The 21904-nt window shown below is 41.4% G+C and overlaps 1 protein-coding gene and 1 long non-coding RNA gene across 2 annotated transcripts in view; both read right to left on the bottom strand.

Annotated features, from left to right (window-relative positions):
• Nucleotides 1-11436: 11436 nt before the first annotated feature.
• On the bottom strand, nt 11437-15946 carry LOC133555673 (uncharacterized). Its single transcript, XR_009807364.1, has 3 exons — nt 15826-15946; nt 12723-12820; nt 11437-12639 (listed from the first exon to the last, which is right to left on the bottom strand). It is a non-coding gene; the product is annotated as an uncharacterized LOC133555673 (long non-coding RNA).
• A 2942-nt stretch (nt 15947-18888) lies between these two features.
• Nucleotides 18889-21904, bottom strand: part of hapstr1a (HUWE1 associated protein modifying stress responses a) — a 19730-nt gene continuing 16714 nt past the window's right edge. Inside the window, exon 5 of the mRNA XM_061905894.1 lies at nt 18889-21228. Within this exon, the coding sequence (XP_061761878.1) occupies nt 20918-21228 (311 nt within the window). The 3' untranslated portion in view covers nt 18889-20917. The remainder of the gene's footprint in view (nt 21229-21904) is intronic.

Raw genomic sequence — 21904 nt, 5'->3', positions numbered from 1 at the left:
AGGGTAACTTCCCTTCGCCTTCGGGTGGGGGGACGGGTCCTGACTGTTGTTTGTGCTTACGCACCAAACAGCAGTTCAGAATACCCACCCTTTTTGGGAACACTCGAGGGAGTACTGGAAAGTGCTCCTCCGGGTGATTCCCTTGTCCTACTGGGGGACTTCAACGCTCATGTTGGCAACGACAGTGAAACCTGGAGAGGCGTGATAGGGAAGAATGGTCGCCCGGATCTAAACCCGAGTGGTGTTTTGTTATTGGACTTTTGTGCTCGTCACAGTTTGTCCATAACAAACACCATGTTCAAACATAAGGGTGTCCATTTGTGCACTTGGCACCAGGACACCCTAGGCCGCAGTTCCATGATCGACTTTGTAGTTGTGTCATCGGATTTGCGGCCTTATGTTTTGGACACTCGGGTGAAGAGAGGGGCGGAGCTTTCTACCGATCACCACCTGGTGGTGAGTTGGCTGCGATGGTGGGGGAGGATGCCGGACAGACCTGGCAGGCCCAAGCGCATTGTGAGGGTCTGCTGGGAACGTCTGGCAGAGTCTCCTGTCAGAGAGAGTTTCAATTCACACCTCCGGGAGAACTTTGAACATGTCACGAGGGAGGTGCGGGACATTGAGTCCGAGTGGACCATGTTCCGAACCTCTATTGTCGAGGCGGCTGATTGGAGCTGTGGCCGCAAGGTTGTTGGTGCCTGTCGTGGCGGTAATCCCAGAACCCGTTGGTGGACACCAGCAGTGAGGGATGCCGTCAAGCTGAAGAAGGAGTCCTATCGGGTTCTTTTGGCTCATAGGACTCCGGAGGCAGTGGACGGGTACCGACGGGCCAAGCGGTGTGCAGCTTTAGCGGTCGCGGAGGCAAAAACTCGGACATGGGAAGAGTTCGGGGAAGCCATGGAAAACGACTTCCGGACGGCTTCGAAGCGATTCTGGACCATCATACGGCGCCTCAGGAAGGGAAGCAGTGCACTATCAACACCGTGTATGGTGCGGATGGTGTTCTGCTGACTTCGACTGCGGATGTTGTGGATCGGTGGAGGGAATACTTCGAAGACCTCCTCAATCCCATCAACACGTATTTCTTTGAGGAAGCGGTGCCTGGGGAATCTGTAGTGGACTCTCCTATTTCTGGGGCTGAGGTCGCTGAGGTAGTTAAAAAGCTCCTCGGCGGCGGAGTTCCTTAAGGCTCTGGATGCTGTGGGGCTGTCTTGGTTGACAAGACTCTGCAGCATCGCGTGGACATCGGGGGCGGTACCTCTGGATTGGCAGACTGGGGTGGTGGTCCCTCTCTTTAAGAAGGGGGACCGGAGGGTGTGTTCCAACTATCGTGGGATCACACTCCTCAGCCTTCCCGGTAAGGTTTATTCAGGTGTACTGGAGAGGAGGCTTCGCCGGATAGTCGAACCTCGGATTCAGGAGGAACAGTGTGGTTTTCGTCCTGGTCGTGGAACTGTGGACCAGCTCTATACTCTCGGCAGGGTTCTTGAGGGTGCATGGGAGTTTACCCAACCAGTCTACATGTGCTTTGTGGACTTGGAGAAGGCATTCGACCGTGTCCCTCGGGAAGTCCTGTGGGGAGTGCTCAGAGAGTATGGGGTACCGGACTGTCTTATTGTGGCGGTCCGCTCCCTGTATGATCAGTGCCAGAGCTTGGTCCGCATTGCTGGCAGTAAGTCGGACACGTTTCCAGTGAGGGTTGGACTCCGCCAAGGCTGTCCTTTGTCACCGATTCTGTTCATAACTTTTATGGACAGAATTTCTAGGCGCAGCCAAGGCGTTGAGGGGTTTCGGTTTGGTGGCCACGGGATTAGGTCTCTGCTTTTTGCAGATGATGTAGTCCTGATGGCTTCATCTGGCCGGGATCTTCAGCTCTCACTGGATCGGTTCGCAGCCGAGTGTGAAGCGACCGAAATGAGAATCAGCACCTCCAAGTCCGAGTCCATGGTTCTCGCCCGGAAAAGGGTGTAGTGCCATCTCCGGGTTGGGGAGGAGACCCTGCCCCAAGTGGAGGAGTTCAAGTACCTAGGAGTCTTGTTCACGAGTGGGGGAAGAGTGGATCGTGAGATCGACAGGCGGATCGGTGCGGCGTCTTCAGTAATGCGGACGTTGTATCGATCCGTTGTGGTGAAGAAGGAGCTGAGCCGGAAGGCAAAGCTCTCAATTTACCGGTCGATCTACGTTCCCATCCTCACCTATGGTCATGAGCTTTGGGTCATGACCGAAAGGATAAGAACACGGGTACAAGCGGCCGAAATGAGTTTCCTCCGCCGGGTGGCGGGGCTCTCCCTTAGAGATAAGGTGAGAAGCTCTGCCATCCGGGAGGAGCTCAACGTAAAGCCGCTGCTCCTCCACATCGAGAGGAGCCAAATGATGTGGTTCGGGCATCTGGTCAGGATGCCACCCGAACGCCTCCCTAGGGAGGTGTTTAGGGCACGTCCAGCTGGTAGGAGGCCACGGGGAAGACCCAGGACACGTTGGGAAGACTATGTCTCCCGGCTGGCCTGGGAACGCCTTGGGATCCCCCGGGAAGAGCTAGATGAAGTGGCTGGAGATAGGGAAGTCTGGGCTTACCTGCTTAGGCTGCTGCCCCCGCGACCCGACCTCGGATAAGCGGAAGATGATGGATGGATGGATGGACATTAATAATAATACTGTCGGCCTGTATAGAACATGATGAATAGGACAATAACAGGAAAATTGTTGCTTTTGTCCACACAAATATTGCCTTGGATATATGTGTGTAATGCTGATTTAAACTATAAAACCTGAGTCAGTCGGCTAATTTTATATATATATATATGTATATATATATATATATATATATGTATATATATATATATATATATATATATATATATATATATATATGTTTATATATATATATATATATGTATATATATATATGTGTGTGTATATATATATATATATATATATATATAAATATATATATATATATGTATATATATATATATATATATATATATATATGTATATATATATATATACATATATATATATATATATATATATATATATATTTATTTATATATAAATGAAATAAAATAGACTAATGGGCATTTGGATCCACATTGGATACAGGAAGTGTATTGGGACGACTTATGACGCTTTGGTGGCATTTAGTGCTTGGAAGACAACTTTTCCTGTGAATTTAACTGTTAAAATGTTTTATTTCATTTATGAAATTATTAGACAAGAAAGTCACAATTCCATCAATCAATCCATTCTGTTCGGCTTTTCATCCATCGGGGTCGAGGCGAAACAAGTTAATGAGAGAAAAAGTCAGAATTTTGAGATAAAAAATCATAGTCATAATTGTCCATCCCATCCATTTTCTACCGCTTATTCCCTTTTGGGTCGGGGATAGTCATAATTATGACATACAAATGTTCTCTGTAAACGTTTATTCTTCCAGTTTGAAGAATAAGTCCCATTCAATTTGCAACTCTTTAATTTCATTCTTACAATGCGAAAAACATATAACAATTATTACATGTTATGCATATAGATGGACAATCAATTAGCTTTCTCTAAAATGTATGCATCAATAAATAATGATTAAACCTGTCATTATTCATGCAGTTTCCCCTCACTTCATAGCGTAAGGTAAGGGAGCCTCTTTAGTGCGTCGGTATCCAATCCATTCTACTTGTTCACTTCACTTCCTGTTTGGAGTTTGCGCGCGTCTGTTTAGTTCAGGGGTGTCAAACTCATTTTAGATGGGGGGCCACATGGAGAAAAATCTACTCCCAAGTGGGCCGGACTGGTAAAATCACGGCATGATAACTTAAAAATAAAGACAACTTCAGATTATTTTCTTTGTTTGAAAATAGAACCAGCACATTCTGAAAATTTACAAATCATAATTTTGTCGGGGTTATTTACACTTACATATTGCAGTTAATTCTACGCTATCTTTTTTTTGTCGTTATTTATACTTTCTGAATAATTTATATGATAATATTGTCTTTGTGTTGCAACTGCCGTTTTGGCGTCATATGCTCTGTTATTTGTTCAGATCAGGGGTGTCAAACTCATTTTAGATGGGGGGCCACATGGAGAAAAATCTACTCTCAAGTGGACCGGACTGGTAAAATCACGGCACGATAACATCAAAATAAAGACAACTTCAGATTGTTTTCTTTGCTTAAAAATAGAACAAGCACATTATGAAAGTTTAAAAATCATGTTTTTGTGTTTTTACATGTTACTATTATATTTTAGTTTGTTGTTATTTATACTTTCTGAATAAATTATGTGATAATGTTCACCAGTCAACTTATTGGTGTTAATTTTCAATCTATCAAAATAAAAATAATAATATCAAAATCTAATTACAGCAAGTTATTTATGTACTATGCTCATTTTCCACGACTGGTGCACTAACATGTGGTTTATTTTTATCTTTTTTACATATGTAGCATCTACAAAGATACAAAAATTTGCTATTGCGACATCCAGTGGACACATTTAGAACAGCAGTTTCTTTCATTCAAAAATGTCGACCAATTGTTATACTCATCCTGCGGGCCGGAAAAAACTGTATGTTTGACACACCTGGTCTAGTTTAACGATCACTTTGTGCAAAACCACATCTTTGCTTTTTAGTACCATTTTTGTCTTCACTGTGTCACTGTGCCGTGACACGGCTGTCTGTGTCGATCGGTGCAGCGGGCTAGCACACCGAAGCCGGCTAGCATTAGCAGCCTGACATACAGGTGTGGATTCTTCTGTTGCTGGATGCTTCGGCATATAGACCATCACAATGCCTCTACCAAGCAAAAGATTCAACAAACCTGGGTAACGAAATGTAAGATCTTCATCAAACTAAATGGGATGCCGGAGGAAGCAAAAGTCTTGGTGGATTTTAAAAAGTATTGACATTGATGCAGTACTTGGTATCAATGTAGCTTTGTGGCTTTGACATCATCTCAATGCGATCCACACCAAGAACACACACCACACCAAGTATTGATATGGACATGATACAGAAGATCCTACAACAACCAACAAAAAGAACTGGAAATGTGTGAGTATCAAGAGCACGCCACAACAGAGACTGATATGGAAATAGACCCTGATAAGAATTTTTTCTCTGCGATTGTAAAAAACTGTAGTTATTTTACCTGTGAACAATATGAAAACAGTGTAAAATCAGAAGATGGTTGGTCAATAACAAATTTCAACAGTCGAAGCATGAACATTAACTTTGAGGCTATCAAGGATTACTTGAAATAACTTAGTAATCCATTTAGCATTATTGCAATTACTGAAACCTGGGGCCGTATTTATCAAGTTGACTTATGAGTAAAGAAATTCTTCGCTGAAAGCTGCACTTAAAAGTTAATTATCAAGCGTCTTACTCACACTTTCAGCGAAGTGTAGGACTGAATCTTAAAGGCCTACTGAAACTCACTACTACCCACCACGCAGTCTGATAGTTTATATATCAATGATGAAATATTAACATTGCAACACATGCCAATACGGCCTTTTTAGTTTACTAAATTGAAATTATAAATTTTCCGGGAGTTTCTTCTTGAAAATGTCGCGTAATGACGACGTGTAGGCGTGACGTCACGGACTGTTAGGAAATATGAGCGCTGCACACACTCACAGCTAAAAGTCGTCTGCTTTAACGGCATAATTATACAGTATTTTGGACATCTGTGTTGCTGAATCTTTTGCAATTTGTTCAATTAATATTGGAGAAGTCAAAGAAGAAAGATGGAGTTGGGAAGCTTTAGCCTTTAGCCACACAAACACACGGTGATTCCTTGTTTAAAATTCCCAGAGGTGAAACTTTATAATGGATCAGAGCAATCAAGCGAACATGGATTCCGACCAAATGTCAACCAACAGGTTTCGGTGAGAAAATTGTGGTAAAAAGTCGCTTCTTACCGGAGATCAGCTGAGCTTGCGCCGACCATAAAGCTGCCGTCGACTTCCCTGAGACACTGGCGTCAAGACACCCGTGGACGTACACCTCCGACTATCAGGTACTATTAAACTCACTAAAACACTAGCAACACAATAGAAATATAAGGGATTTCCCAGAATTATCCTAGTAAATGTGTCTAAAAACATCTGAATCCGTCCCAATGCAGGAAGAAATAGAACAGGCAACAAAGGAGAAGACTTGGGCCACAGGTGATCGTGGCCATCTTCATTTCCCGCTCCCGAAAGAAAAGGAGGGGGGAGTAAGCTCAGCTTGTGTCTGGCGATGGAGGACTGTGGAGAGGTGGAGCTGACGGTCTGACAGAGGGGCAGGGCACGCTGGAGCGTGGCCCAAGATGGCGGCGAGGAGGCGGGGATGACGAGCGAGCGGCGAGGCGGGGCGTGCCGGGAGCGACGCCACAAACGAGATCAGGTGTGTGGATCGCGCACCTTTACACGATTAACGTATCTCCTCTTGCTGTATAAACGGGGAGGAGGAGAGAACAAGGCTGGTGATGGTGCTGAGCGAGAGATACACATACAACGACGGAGACGAAGACCAAGAGGCGGACTGAAGTACGTGCTGCTGAAAAGCAGATGGCGGAGCGAGCAGCAGAGGGAGACGGGAGATGCAGCGGAAGAGCGACCCGACCGCAGACAAGATTGTGTTGGAAAATAAAGCAAGTCAAAACCTGCTCAAAGGCATGTCTTTCCTTGGTGGTCCATGGAACCCCCAAGACGACGGCTTGGGACCGTCACAATTACATTTTGCACTAAATTAACTTGTGTTATGTCTTTTCAACGTTGTACTTTTTTTGGTTTATTATTTTTATGTCATTGCCTGAAATGAATAAATAAATTAAATAAAATGGAAAAATGCCCACATCATTCAAAATCCAGTCCACATTTTCTCTGCGACCTTGTTTGCGGTCCTACAGGTGTGCAGCTTTGAAGCACACAGCGCTGCAGAACAAGAACGTGAACGATGTAAAGTGGACATAAGAAACTTTTTCTACGAAGTAAGTATTCATCACTGCTTGTAGAAAATGTATTAGCTCCACTTTACACCAGGTCTGTGTTTGACAAATAAAAACCTGTCTAGCACACTATAGACAGCCTCTGTGCACGTCGTACGTTTGTTGTTTTGCAGGCAAAAGATACATTGCCGCTCTAAAACAATGCTGCTACTTAGTTAGCTAGTTAGCCTGAAATGCATCATGAAGGTCCCGGTCATTTATGAAGTTAAATGTGCATTCTTTTTTACCATTTGCTATCTTTGGGGTTACTTCCTTCTGGAGCATCAGCTGTGTTTCTCATTTTACACATGGAGAGCAGGAGCTGAGCTCATTCACGTATGACTATCATCAGTAGATAATAATAAAAATCACTCCACAACCCCTATGGACTTGTAACAGAGGAGCACAGAAAGTGAGAGGAGAGAGGCCTCTACTGGAAAGGTGAGTAGGAGAATAATGATACATAAAAATATTAAAAAAAAAAAAAAAACATTTAAATGGCTTATCGATAAGCCATTTGTTTTATTTATTTCTGGGTGGATCATGTTGACTATTGGTCCTCCTAACTGTCAAACATTCTTGTGATGTTACGTAAGGACATATATATTTTTTATTTATATAATAGATTGTAATTGTAGTCTACTTTACATTTGATTCCAAATCTCAAAGTGCTACAGAACTACAACCATTGGCGTTGTTAGGCCTATTTTGGCGTTGTAATAAATAAAAAATGGTTTATCGATAAGCCATTTGTTTTATTTTATATATATTAGCCTTTTGTGAAGTTTTGTGCTCGTACGCTATGTTTGCTCGCATCCTGTGCATCTCCTGGGGGCTAAGCCCCCCCTGTCCTTAAAAGCTAATGACGCCCCTGATCCACGCGTTATTTGTGGGTAATGCTCATTTAGACTTAGACTTCCTTTTTATTGTCATTCAAATTTGAACTTTACAGTACAGATAAGAACGAAATTTCGTTGCATTAGCTCATGGTAGTGCAGAATAAGAGTAATAAGGTGCAGATATAAATAGATTACTGTAAATATAATCCATACCCAAAAATGACATTTGGGTCCACGTTAGAAACAAGGTGTTCAACTTGTGATGCTTTGTCACCATCTAGTGGTCAAATGCAGAAATGCTTAGAGGACAACTTCTTGTGAATTCCACTTAAACATGTCAGAGTTATTTGGTGACGAACCCCAAGATGCAGAGATGGAGGCAGGCATGGAATGAGAAAACATGATTTAATTAAATACTAAGACAGAAACAAAACCAAAAGGGTACAAACACCAAGCGCGCACGAGGCGGATAATCAAACAAAAGGAGCTAGCCTTGGAGCTAGAAAATAACGAACAGGAGCTTAGCGTGGAAGCTAGCGGGTAGCGAACAGGCAAACAGAAGTCGTACTTGTATAATGAAAAATAAAACGGAAGCAGGGAACAAAAAACAGTAAGCTACAAACATCAACTGTATATAGCTTACCGCTACGCTGCAAAGACAAGGTACGACACGACAGGAGCGATAACACATCACAAAAGCGACTACACGTGACATCGACAAGACAATACAATGATCCAGCAACTGACACAAGACAAAGCAGGTACAAATAGGAGCGAGCTGATTGGCAACAGGTGTGGCCAGGTGCTAATCAGCCGCAGCTGAGGAGGAACACAGCACTCAGGGAACAAGACAGGAAGCTGACAAAATAAGAGCACTAGACAGGAACTAAGGACAGGAAATACTAAACACAGAGGAAACAGACAATTGCAGAAGAAAAAAATAAAACATAGACAAACTGTCAGGGGAAAGCCTGACAAAACAGCTGTTAAAACAATATTTTAAATATGAAATCATTAGACGAGAACATCTAAACTATGTGTGTGTGTGTGTGTGGGGGAGGGGGGTTGTCACATTTTTGACATGATAGTCAATTATGAGATAACAAATTTCCCTGTAATCTTTTCATTTTAAAAATTAAAACTGATAGGGACGGCGTGGCGCAGTGGGAGAGTGGCCGTGCGCAACCCGAGGGTCACTGGTTCAAATCCCACCTAGAACCAACCTCGTCACGTCCGTTGTGTCCTGAGCAAGACACTTCACCCTTGCTCCTGATGGGTGCTGGTTGGCGCCTTGCATGGCAGCTCCCTCCATCAGTGTGTGAATGTGTGTGTGAATGGGTAAATGTGGAAGTAGTGTCAAAGCGCTTTGAGTACCTTGAAGGTAGAAAAGCGCTATACAAGTACAACCCATTTATCATTTATTTCATATTTACAATGTGAACAACATAGATCATAACAAATATTAAATGTTAAGTTTATAGATTAGCCATCGTTTACCCTTTTCTGAGTTATGTATCAACAAACAGCTAATAATAGTAATAATATACAAATGGATGGATGGATAATAATAATGATAGTGTTGGCCTGTATAGAACACGATTGGCCTAAAAATGAAAATGATTGCTTTTTTCCCCACACAAAGGTTCCCAAAATTATAAAATGTGGGGAAAAATTAATAATTTTATACAAAAGTAATAATTTTACGAGAAAATATTGCAATATTACAGAAGACACACACAAACACATACGTATTTGTTACCTTCTCAAGACCTCCAAATAATGCCTACCTCTTTAGGACCACCCTTTCAAGATGTATAAAGATTTATATTTATAACATTATTAATATATACAAACTATGCAAATATAAAAAAGGCAAGCTTTTAGTTATTATTTTATGGTTTGTTTTGCAATTGTTTTTTAATCTTCATTATTTACTTCAAGTTATTACAGTATGTCTCTGTATACATACATATATTTTTTTTAAATTATCTTGGGCCGGAGGGGGTGCATTTCAATTTCTTATACACTTATTTCATATGTTGACCAGAGGGGGAGCACACAGTCAATTTGACAAATCCCCCCTCTTTGGGACCACCCTAATTTTGATAGATTACCACACGCAATGCTTAAGACCGATGACAAAGGAGTCACGGACCACAGATGGCCCCTGGTCCCGCACTTTGGGCAACACAGCTGTAGAAGTTAACTGTTTACGGCCACTATAGTCTTAGTACCGTAGTGTATTTGTTCATCCTATGGTCACATATGGGACGCGGGCTGTCTTACGTCAGCACCAGATGTCGTAAAATCGGCTGTTCACCTGGCGGGTTTTTTCGGGGATAAATAGGGAAGTCCTTCTTTAGCTGCTGTATTGTTTTATCATATATTGCTGCCTTTGCACCTGTCAATGTTGACTTTTGTATGCACATTAAATCAACAAAAAAACCTGACTCTGGAGCAATGTTCAGAGACTCTAGTATTTCGCTCTGTATCGATGCAATGGTTTTCCGTATTGGGACCATCATTTCGGTCCTAACTTATTCACCGGCAGGGACGTGCACATGATTATAGAGGGGCAGGGGCTCAATGTCAGAAAAAGGCAGGAAATTTTTCCGGGGTCCTTTACACAATATGGAAATTAATGTAAAATTAAATTTGCTAATAGGATGCTAACTACTTAGCTGTGTGTTGTTTGTAGGTAAAAGTGATTGCCATTTCTTTTGTGTCAACAAATTATTGTCATAATGAGTTAATTCACATTATCATAGGCTTGGAAGAAAGGAAAAACAACAAAACACTGGTTTATTATTAGGCTATTTATTGCTAAAGATAAGCACTTTAATATTGAACATTGAACAATGCAACATGAACAAAAAAAAAAATACCCAGATGGAAAAAACTTCAATGTGAAAATCTGTCCTTCTTCCCTTAACTTGATGAAAACACCATCAAGTTGTAACTTATGGTCTTTCTCACTTAATGCACAGATTAAACAACTGAAACGCAATACAACTTTATATCTAAACCTCTACTGTGAGAGAAATGTGATCCGCCGTAAACACAGTGCATTTTATTTTGAAAATTAACCCGGTGTTTTATTTTGTATTTTGTACACTACTTCCTGTCCCGCACGATCCGCTCTGTGCAGAATTGATGTGCCGTGCTCAATTGATGCGCTGTGCTCCGACGTCCTGCAAAAACAGAAGTTGACTCATTGAATAATAAAATAATACAGCGTTTTTCTGAAATATTACCCATATTAGATGCTGAATAAGTGGACGGCGACTAGACCATAACTCACAGGTTCAAGTTGCTCCACTGTCACGTCTCCTCAGGCTGCAGTTGGCTCTCTCTCCTCTCTCTCACTCACTTACCCTCTCTCTCTCTCTCTCTCTCTCTCTGTCTCTCTCTGGCGGAAGTGCAGGCTCAAACAACCCGGTATTACAAGAAAACGTGGAGTTTTTGTATCGCTGTTTTTTTACATCCCTAACAGGAATTTATGAATGTTGTTTAAAGAAAAAAAACAAAAAAAACACACACACACACACACACACACACAGACAGAGGGCACTTTTTAAGACGAGGCAAAAAAGGGCAGGGGCTAAAACACCCATAGGGCCCTATGTGTGCACGTGCCAGTTCACCGGTCTTCATATGGAAGGTACTTTTCCTTGTTGATGTCTCACAACACTCAGCGGTGGATCACTCGGTTCGTGCGTTGATGGACGCAGTAAGCTGCGAGAACTAATGTGAATCGTAGGGCACATTGATCATCGACACTTCGAACGCACATTGCGGCCCCGGGCCTCTCAAGAAGGGTAGGAATACAAGAACACACACACAGGTTATTATTTGGAATGGGGACCAAGTTTTTCATCATCACTTGAGGAGACAAGGGAAAAATATATTAGTTTTAACTAAGGATCGATACTATACAGAATTATGGTACCATTAATGCCATGATAACACGTTTAACTTTTCAAGAAAACTCATTTAAACTTTCATTTTAACTTTATTTTGAACAAAATTGAACATTAACATAAATAAAAAAAACTGTTCCACTTAACCAATCTTGCTGATTATCTTGATTTACTATTTTACCTGCAATCAGTGTGTGAATGTGTGTGTGAATGGGCGAATGTGGAAATAGTGTCAAAGCGTTTTGGGCTCCTTTAAAAAGGGTAGAAAAGCGCTATACAAGTACAACCCATTTACCATCTCCTTTTGTAGGCCGTAATGCGGATGTAGACATAGAACTTCAATGCTTGCCATTCCCGGTTTTGGAGAGCTTCCGGTTCGGCCCTTAATCATTTCAAACAGTCACTCTGTGCTGGGGCTTCACGGTGGCAGAGGGGTTAGTGCGTCTGCCTCACAATACGAAGGTCCTGCAGACTTGGGTTCAAATCCAGGCTCGGGATCTTTCTGTGTGGAGTTTGCATGTTCTCCCCGTGAATGCGTGGGTTCCCTCCGGGTAGTCCGGCTTCCTCCCACTTCCAAAGACATGCACCTGGGGATAGGTTGATTGGCAACACTAAATTGGCCCTAGTGTGTGAATGTGAGTGTGAATGTTGTCTGTCTATCTGTTTTGGCCCTGCGATGAGGTGGCGACTTGTCCAGGGTGTACCCCGCCTTCCGCCCGACTGTAGCTGAGATAGGCGCCAGCGCCCCCCGCCACCCCAAAAGGGAATAAGCGGTAGCGAATGGATGGATGGACTCTGTGCTGGTACAATACCAGAAGGGATAAATCGCTTCATGTGCTTCTTGACAGCCTTCACCTCTTTCCATGTCCAGGGTCGCCTTTTCTGGTCAGCTTTACCTGCAAGTGACTATACAAAATATTTTCAGTTCAATTCATCATCAATCATTTTACTCTTTCAGTTTCTTAAACTTATAATCGATGACAACATACAATTGGAAGAATGTCGTGATGAGGCATCTGTTTTAAAGGTGTTGTCAGTCTCTCTGGTGGCGGGATGTGTTCATCATCAGGGGTTGGTAATGCCATCTCTGTTGTGGTTTAAATGTAATAAAATATCAGTGTAATGTTTACCATAGGGCACATTTCATAAACACGAAAAATGAGTATTAACTTATTGTCAGGACTTGGATAGTGTCCTTCCTCTCTGGTGATATCTTCATCTTCAGTTTGCACAACACATTATATGGTACACATGGCATATTAAGCTTATAATTGAGTTTAAACCAAACAAACATGACAACTTACCACTTGGACCTATTGTGATTTCATCCAAGTTCTTTCCATGGAACTCTGATAGTCGACCTTGCTCAAGTGCCATTAAAACTTTGCTGATTTTTGCCAGCTGTAATGTCTTTTCTGGAAGTCTATAGAACTCACGAAGGATTCTAATATCATGGCCAAAAAAGTTGGCTAGCTGGTTCATCTCAGTCTGCCATGTTTAGCACGGTTGAAAGGGTGGCATCATGTTTTCCGTAGTTTTGTGGATGTAAGTGACACAGGACACTTTGCATGACATGTTTTTACATAGTCTCGTATGCAGTCAGAACCACGGAAATGCGTCATCACTGTGGGTCTTGCGAATGGGGAATTGTTGTCTTTGAGAACCCGACAAGTTTCTCTGTACTTAACAAGAAATTCTAATGCACACACGATTTTTGGAGTCCAGAGAATAGGAACAGGTCGGCCTCGTTTTCCCCTGATGACAATCCTTGAAAAAATGTCTGCAGAGTTTTTTCACATCAGAGTGCCCAATCAACATCCTCGGGAGGATCTATTGTGTCTCTTGACAAAAAAGCCAACAAGGGTATGGCTGCTACCTCTACTTCTCTCCGTCTGTTAAAGAGGATTATCTGTGTCAAACATACTTTTGTCAGGTCTGACCTGGCCTTTGTGGAAGAATTTTCAGATAGCGCACTGATGCACTCATCATGCATTTGACTGAGAAACTGATGCATTTTTGAACATTCTCAGTGAAGGGCATAAGTTGGGGTACATTCCACTTTTCTCCGGCTATGTTCCTCAGGACTGTTGCAGAGATCAACTCGTTCCACTTCTCATGATGGACATCTTGGAACTGAGTGGCATTACTGACCAAATCTTCATTGTTCTTTATCAAACCTTGTGATTTCAAAGTTTTGCTGACTTTAACCAGGGAATTCCCAAGTTTATTTGCCAGTGATGGAATCCAGAATTTGTTAATGTCACTATCAGAGCCACAAGTACATTTGACAGCTTTGACCTACTCCAAGTAGTTCTTAGGATTCACAAATTCCTCCATTTTTTTCAAGTTAGTTACTCTCCTGGCATTTTGAATCAGTCTTCCTAATTCCCGTATCTTCTCTCTGACACATTGTTAATTTTTTGCTGACATACCACTTTTGTTCAACAGGTGCTGCCCAACATCTGTGATGACATGGCCATCTATTATTATTTCTGTGATTGGATCAGGAATCATGGCACTTATTACTCCCCACAGTTGTTTGGATATACTTGAAGGCACAGGCCCAGTATATGTGCACATGGACTGGACATGGTTCTTTCCTGGTTTTTGGGTGACTGATGAAGGTTTGAGTGGGCAACTTTGCATGTGTCTCCACAGTACCTTTCTGGTAAACAGTCCTTGGCAATATGCACAGTGCATGGAATCATTTCCTTTAGCTTCTTTAGGTGGTTGTTTGAAAGGCACTAGTTCACCCTTCCCCAACTCCATAATAGCAGCATTGTGAGCGTAGTTCCCTTTATTACGAATATTATCTAGGTGTTTGCTTCTCTCCATGGACCTCGTTGGAAAGCTAAGAGCTGTGGCTACTTCCAATGTGTTTTTGTGTGCACTTTGTAGATGTCATGCCAGCTTGGCATAAGGCTTACTGCAATACAAGGAATATTTTTTTTTGTCGTAAACTCTTTCCATGTTTTGTTACGGGAGGGCGAACAACTACGTTGTTAATCATTTCCTGACTTGAGCAATATTCATCTGTTCCAGTTGCATCAGGTGTTATGCTGTTTATGTCCAAGTTCATGTGGTCTACTGCAGTGGTTCTCAACCTTTTTTCAGTGAGGTACCCCCTGTGAACATTTTTTTAATTCAAGTACCCCCTAATCAGAGCAAAGCATTTTTGGTTGAAAAAAAGAGATAAAGAAGTAAAATACAGCACTATGTCATCAGTTTCTGATTTATTAAACTGTATAACAGTGCAAAATATTGTTCATTTGTAGTGGTCTTTCTAGAATTATTTGGAAAAAAAGATATTAAAAAAAAAAAACTAAAAAATGTTTGAAAAATAAAAAAGTGATTCAATTATAAATAAAGATTTCTATACATAGAAGTAATCATCAACTTAAAGTGCCCTCTTTGGGGATTGTAATAGAGATCCATCTGGATTCATGAACTTAATTCTAAACATTTCTTCACAAAAAAACAAATCTTTAACATCAATATTTATGGAACATGTCCACAAAAAATTCGAGCTGTCAACACTGAATATTGCAGTTGCATTTCTTTTCACAGTTTATGAATTTACATTCATATTTTGTTGAAGTATTATTCAATACATATATTTATAAAGGATTTTTGAATTGTTGCTATTTAAAAAAAATCTCACGTACCCCTTGGCATACCTTCAAGTACCCCCAGGGGTACGAGTACCCCCATTTGAGAACCACTGGTCTACTGTACATATGTCTTTTATCTAATATGCGTGAAACAAAACCAACGTGAGATTATTAAATGTCCTTAATCTCCAATTTCCATCATAACTATTTACATATAACTTCCTAAAAGTCCTTATAGACAACCAATTAGCATTAAATTAGAGCTACATTGACTATAAACCAGTCCAAATGCCCAAAAAATCAAAAACACAAAGTGATTCACACGCTTTTTTTGAGCAAGGCTCATGTTCTTCATTAAATGCACCCGTTGGAAAAGGTTTGCTTTTCTGCTAATTTTTTTGGCTTGACTTGGTCATAAAAACATTAATCTCTACAAATGATAGTCAATAAACTCCATTTTTTATTAAGAAAATGTTCTTACCTTTTAGGTTAAACGACTTGCTTCCGTGTCTGAACGTCCGAAATGACTCCTTCCTGTACTGCGCTCACGCTGCCTGTGTGTGGGGCGCCAGGTGTTAATTGTTAAAAGTAATTAATGAAGGACCAACCAGGGCAGGACCAGCTGCAGACTGATTAAGGGGCTTATAAATCACTCAGGCATCTTCAAAATGGATCTGAATATTATTTAAAGGCCTACTGAAATTATATTTTCTTATTTAAACGCGGATAGCAGGTCCATTCTATGTGTCATACTTGATCATTTCGCGATATTGCCATATTTTTGCTGAAATTATTTAGTAGAGAACATCGACGATAAAGTTTGCAACTTTTGGTCGCTAATAGAAAAGCCTTGCCTTTACCGTAAGTATGTGCGCATGACGTCACGAGTTGCAGGGCTCCACACATATTCACATTGTTTATAATGTGAGCCACCAGCAGTAAGAGGAATTCGGACCGAGAAAGCGACAATTTCCGCATTAATTTGAGCGAGGATGAAAGATTTGTGAATTAGGATATTGATAGTGAAGGACTAGGAAAAATTAATTAAATAAAAAAGAAAAGAGCGGCGGCTCCGGGCGGCGGCAGTGTGAGCGTTTCAGATATAATTAGACACATTTACAAGGATAATTCTGGAAGATCCCATATCTGCTTATTGTTTTAATAGTGTTTTAGTGAGATTTCAAAGATGGTAAAGACATACCTCGAGGTCGGATGGCTGCGGTGAACACAAAGTGTCTCAGAGAGAAGCCGAGGAGCCAAGCTCACAGCTGCCTTTTGAACAGCTGCTGCAGGACGACGAATAATCCAATGATTTCTCCGGTAAGATATATATCACAATTTCCCCATCCAAAAACATGCTGGTTGACATAGATAAAACATGTTCGCTTGACCGCTCCGCTTCACAACAAACAAAAAAACATCGGCTGTGTCTCGGTGCTAAAGACAGCTGCAATCCACCAACAGCATTGTTTTTTATAGTCTCCATTATTAAATGAACAAAGAGCAAAAGATTCAGCAACATAGATCTCCAAAATACTGTGTAATTATGCGGTTAAAGCAGACAACTTTTAGCCGTGTGTGGTGCAGCGCTAATATTTCCTGACAGTCCGTGACATCACGCGTACGCGTCATTATTCCGCGACGTTTTCAACAAGAAACTCGCGGGAAATTTAAAATTGCAATTTAGTAAACTAAAAATGCCGTATTGGCATGTGTTGCAATGTTAATATTTCATCATTGATATATAAACTATCAGACTGCGTGGTCGGTAGTAGTGGGTTTCAGTAGGCCTTTAAAAATGTTTCATTTGTCCCTATATTGTCAAAGGTCCCCTAAAGTGACTTTGTGAATGGAACGACGTCCCCAATAAGTAAGCATTGCCAGAACACACACACACACACACACAAAAACACGCAAACACACACAACAAAAAATCATAAGTTACTCAATGATTTGCAAATCCTTTTCAACCTATATTCAATTGAATAGACTGCAAATACAAGATACTTAATGTTGGAACTGGTAAACTTTTTTTTTTCAAATATTAGCTTATTTGGAATTTGATGCCTGCAGCGTGTTTCAACAAAGCAGGCACAAGTGGCAAAAAAGACTGAGAAAGTTGAGGAATGCTCATCAAACACTTATTTGGAACAACCCACAGGTGAACAAGCTAATTGGGAACAGGTGGGTGCCATGATTGGGTATAAAAGTAGCTTCCATGAAATGCTCAGTCATTCTCAAACAAGGATGGGGCGAGGGTCACCACTTTGTGAACAAATGCGTGAGCTAATTGTTTAAGAAAAACTTTTCTCAACCAGCTATTGCAAGGAATTTAGGGATTTGACCATCTACAGTCTGTAATATCATTAAAAAGGGTCAGAGAATCTGGAGAAATCAATGCACATAACATTGATTGCCCGTGACCTTGGATCCCTCAGGCGGTACTGCATCAATAAGCCACATCAGTGAGTCGGCTCAGGAACACTTCAGAAAACTACTGTCAGTAACTACAGTTGGTTGCTACATCTGTAAGTGCAAGTTAAAACTCTACTATGCAAAGCCAAAGCCATTTATCAACAACACCCAGAAATGCTTTGCTGGGGCCGAGCTCATTTAAGATGGACTGATGCAAAGTGGAAAAGTGTTCTGTGGTCTGACGAGTCCGGATTTCAAATTGTTCTTGGAAATTGTGGATGTCGTGTCCTCTGGATCAAAGAGGAAAATAACCACCAGGACTGTTGTAGGCGCAAAGTTGAAAAGCCAGCATCTGTGATGGTATGGGGGTGTATTAGTGCCCAAGGCATGTGTAACTTACAGATCTGTGAAGGCACCATTAATGCTGAAAGGTACATACAGGTTTTGGAGCAACACGTTGCCATCCAAACAACGTTATCATAGGCGCCCCTGCTTATTTCAGCAGGACAATGCCAAGCCACGTGTTACAACAGCGTGACTTCATTGTAATAGAGTGCGGATACTCGACAGGCCGGCCCGTAGTCTAGACCTGTCTCCCATTGAGAATGTGTGGCGCATAATGAAGCGTCAAATACCACAACGGAGACCCCGGACTCTTGAACAACTTAAGCTGTACATTAAGCAAGAATGGGAAAATAATTCCACCTCAAAAGCTTCAAAAATTGCTCTCCTCAGTTCCCAAACATTTACTGAGCGTTGTTAAAAGGAAAGGCAGTGTAACAGTGGTAGAAATGCCCCTGTGTCAACATTTTTGCAATGTGTTGCTGCCATTAAATTCAAAGTTAATGATAATTTGCAACAACAAAAAAAAAGAAGTTACTCTTTTCCAACATTAAATATCTTGTCTTTGCAGTCTATTCAATTGAATATAAGTTCAAAAGGATTTGCAAATAATTGTTTAGTTTTCATTTACAAATTACATAATGTGCAAACTTCACTGGTTTTGAGTTTTGTACTTGTGTTATATTATTCTAAAGTAACACTACTCTTACCAGAGTACAATGTTTGGATAATCTACCTCATAATTATTACAATTGTTTTCATTTTCCAGTTAAAAGAATCAGTCCCATTCAGTTTGCAACTGTTTAATTTCATATTTACATTGTGAACAACATATATCATAACAACTATTAAATGTTAAGTATATCGATTAGCCATTGTTGACCCTTTTCTGAGTTATGCATCAACGGCTGATGATAAAAATAATAATAATAATAATAATAATAATAGTGTTGGCATGTATAGAATGTGATGATTGGGGTAAAAATGAAATTTGTTTCTTTTGTCCACACAAACGTTCCCTTTTATTGATGCGACTAACGAGAAACATCGTTTTTGCCTTGAAGTCATGATTGTTGCAGAGCAAAGTGACGACAGAACTGACAGCCAATGTGTTGCAATGATTTCAAACAAAGTGAAAGCAGATTGGGGAAGTTCCTATGAAATCACCACATGTTACAGGTTGACAGCCAATGAAATCCCAGTTTTTAGTGGTTTTGCAACAAAACAATCATGAAACAAAACGAGCTGAAAGAGTGAAAGCAAAGTCAGTTCAAAACTAAAGTGGCACACTTTATACAAAAGAGAAATCCTTCCTGGTAGTTTGTGGGACACTGACCTCATTTATTAAAGCAAAATAAATATTGTTTTCATTTGAGCAAAAAGTGCTGCCGGTGACGTCTGAGCGATGGCACCAGCTGACTTTCAAATGGAAACCAACTTGTTTTACTTCCTTTTGGAACAAAATCATCATATTGTTATTAAATATTCTTATTGAAGCACATTGTGCACTTGGCAGTCCCTGCCGGAGGACAGTTTGGCCTGTGGGCGTGACGGCCACCAAGTGGGCGGGGCTAAGAGCAGAGCGCTGCGGAAGAGCCGATTTTTCTTTGCAGATTGAAATGTTAAGTGCAAAAATAACTAATTGCAACTACTCAGAAGAGTCACACATAAAAGGGCAGCTGCTTTTAAACATGTTATTGAGAAATAATGGCTCAACAAATAAATAGGGGCGTCCCAATACAACTTCTTCACTTTGGATATTAATGTGATACGATATCAGCATTACAAGTACATACTTGTATTACTTAATAGTGAACAATATTAGAATAGGTTTGACCAAGTGAAATGAGTCAGAAAAGGTTGATATGAAAAACTTATTTAACCACCTGGAATGGACTTGAGCTGTCTTTAAGTTGAAGTGGAGTGGTCATTGTTTTGGCCACACCTAGTGGTCACAGTAATTCATGAAGGTAAGCTTATGACCAAGTAAGCTGAACAAAGCGGACACGTTTGTTACTGGATAGTTTCTAATACGCCTCGGAGACTTTGTATGTGTAAGTAATATGCAACTATAAATATTTGATACTTGATGTCAATAATTACTACATGTGCTTAGCTGTTGTGTAGCTGCCATGTGTATGTGACTTGATTAAAATAGAAGAAACTGTGTGCTTATTGGACGACATGTGGATGTTAAATGCACAAGTAAAAAAGCTGCAGGATTGCTTGTATACCACACGATATCACACTTCATGGCTGCTTGTATCGCACATGATATCACACACAAACATGTTGCAGGACTGCTTGCATTGCGTACGGTATTACATACAAACATGCTGGAAGACTGTATCGCTTATGATATCACACGCAAGTAAACAAGCTGCAGGAGTGCTTGTATTGCATGATATCACACGCAAGTAAACAAGCTGTGGGAGAGCTTATATCGCACATGATAAAACACACACACACACGACTGCTTGTATCGCACATGATATCACAGACAAACACGCTGAAGGACTGCTTGTATCGCTTGTGATATCATACACAAACCCGCTGCAAGACTGCTTATATCGCACATGCAATATCGGGTGTGAAAGTAAGATCGGGACACCCCTACAAAATGATTTAGGCGATCACGTCGTGTAAATGATGAACACTGGCGGTAGAAGAAGCGTCAAAGTAACAGGAAGTGCTATGTGGTCACTTCCTTTTAAGGTGGTGGGTGAGGTCAGAGGGCACGGTCATGTCTTGATCCCGGGCCGTCACCGCTTGGACACACTTGTGGCGTGATGGGGAAGGGAGACAAGGCGAGCGCTTCAAATCATCCTGTTGCGTTTGTGAGTGGGGGAGTCCGTGATGACGTCGCTACATTGGGCGGAGTTTCGTTTCCTAGCCCCTCCCCCGGCGGAGGCGGCGCCGGTAGAGTCCAGATGCAGCGCCATCTCCTCCGAGATGAAAGTGTTCAGATCGACGTCCTGCAGGCCGTTACGTCTGCTGCGGCACAGTGCCCCCGAGCCCGAAGAAGCCCCGCCTCCGGCGGTGGCGCTGCCACTGCTTGCGCTCACGTGCGTGGGCGACCCCGGGGCACCGGAGCGCACGCTGATGCTCGCCATGGCGCCGCTCAAACCTGGAGATGAGACAGCAGACGTCGTAGCATTAATTAGCTTAAATGCTAGCTGCACAGCGCGACCTTTATCCCAAGATATGTAACGATATGTAACGGAATATGCTCAAAAAGTACCGCCAATTCTGGACTATAGGCCATTGCTTTTTTCCTACACTTTGAACCCTGTGGCTTATAAAAGGGACCGACTAATTTATGGATTTTTCTTCTCTGATGGCCATAATGCAAATAGTTTTCATTGAACAGATGCAAAGACATTGACATGATGTGTTATTGTTTTTGCTATGGTGCCACCTTTTGGACAAGTTCGCTCACTGCAGGTGCTGCGGGTTAAACGTCCAGTGTCGATTTCTGTGTAGTCCCTTTAACCAGAATAACAAGGACCATTCTATCTTCCACTCATATGGATTCTTCAGTAATCACTCCAAGCAAATTTTACAATATAACTAAAACAATTCTTACTTACTATAAAGCGTCTCATGTGTGATGTCTGCAGGAGTCTTTTCATGCATATTTGCACGTGCTGCTGTAATGTAATCAAGCTAGCGTTGTTAGCATTAGCTAATATGCCAACACGTTGTCAAGTGTCTGTGTTAGTATTAATAAATAACAATGACATTCATGTTGTTGTTTCAGTTTCAGAAATTCCTCAGTAAATTCACCAAAATGTCACTGTGGA

The sequence above is a fragment of the Nerophis ophidion genome, linkage group LG07, assembly GCF_033978795.1.
Source record: "Nerophis ophidion isolate RoL-2023_Sa linkage group LG07, RoL_Noph_v1.0, whole genome shotgun sequence".
Lineage (NCBI taxonomy): Eukaryota > Metazoa > Chordata > Actinopteri > Syngnathiformes > Syngnathidae > Nerophis > Nerophis ophidion.
This window is presented reverse-complemented; position numbering and strand designations above follow the sequence as displayed.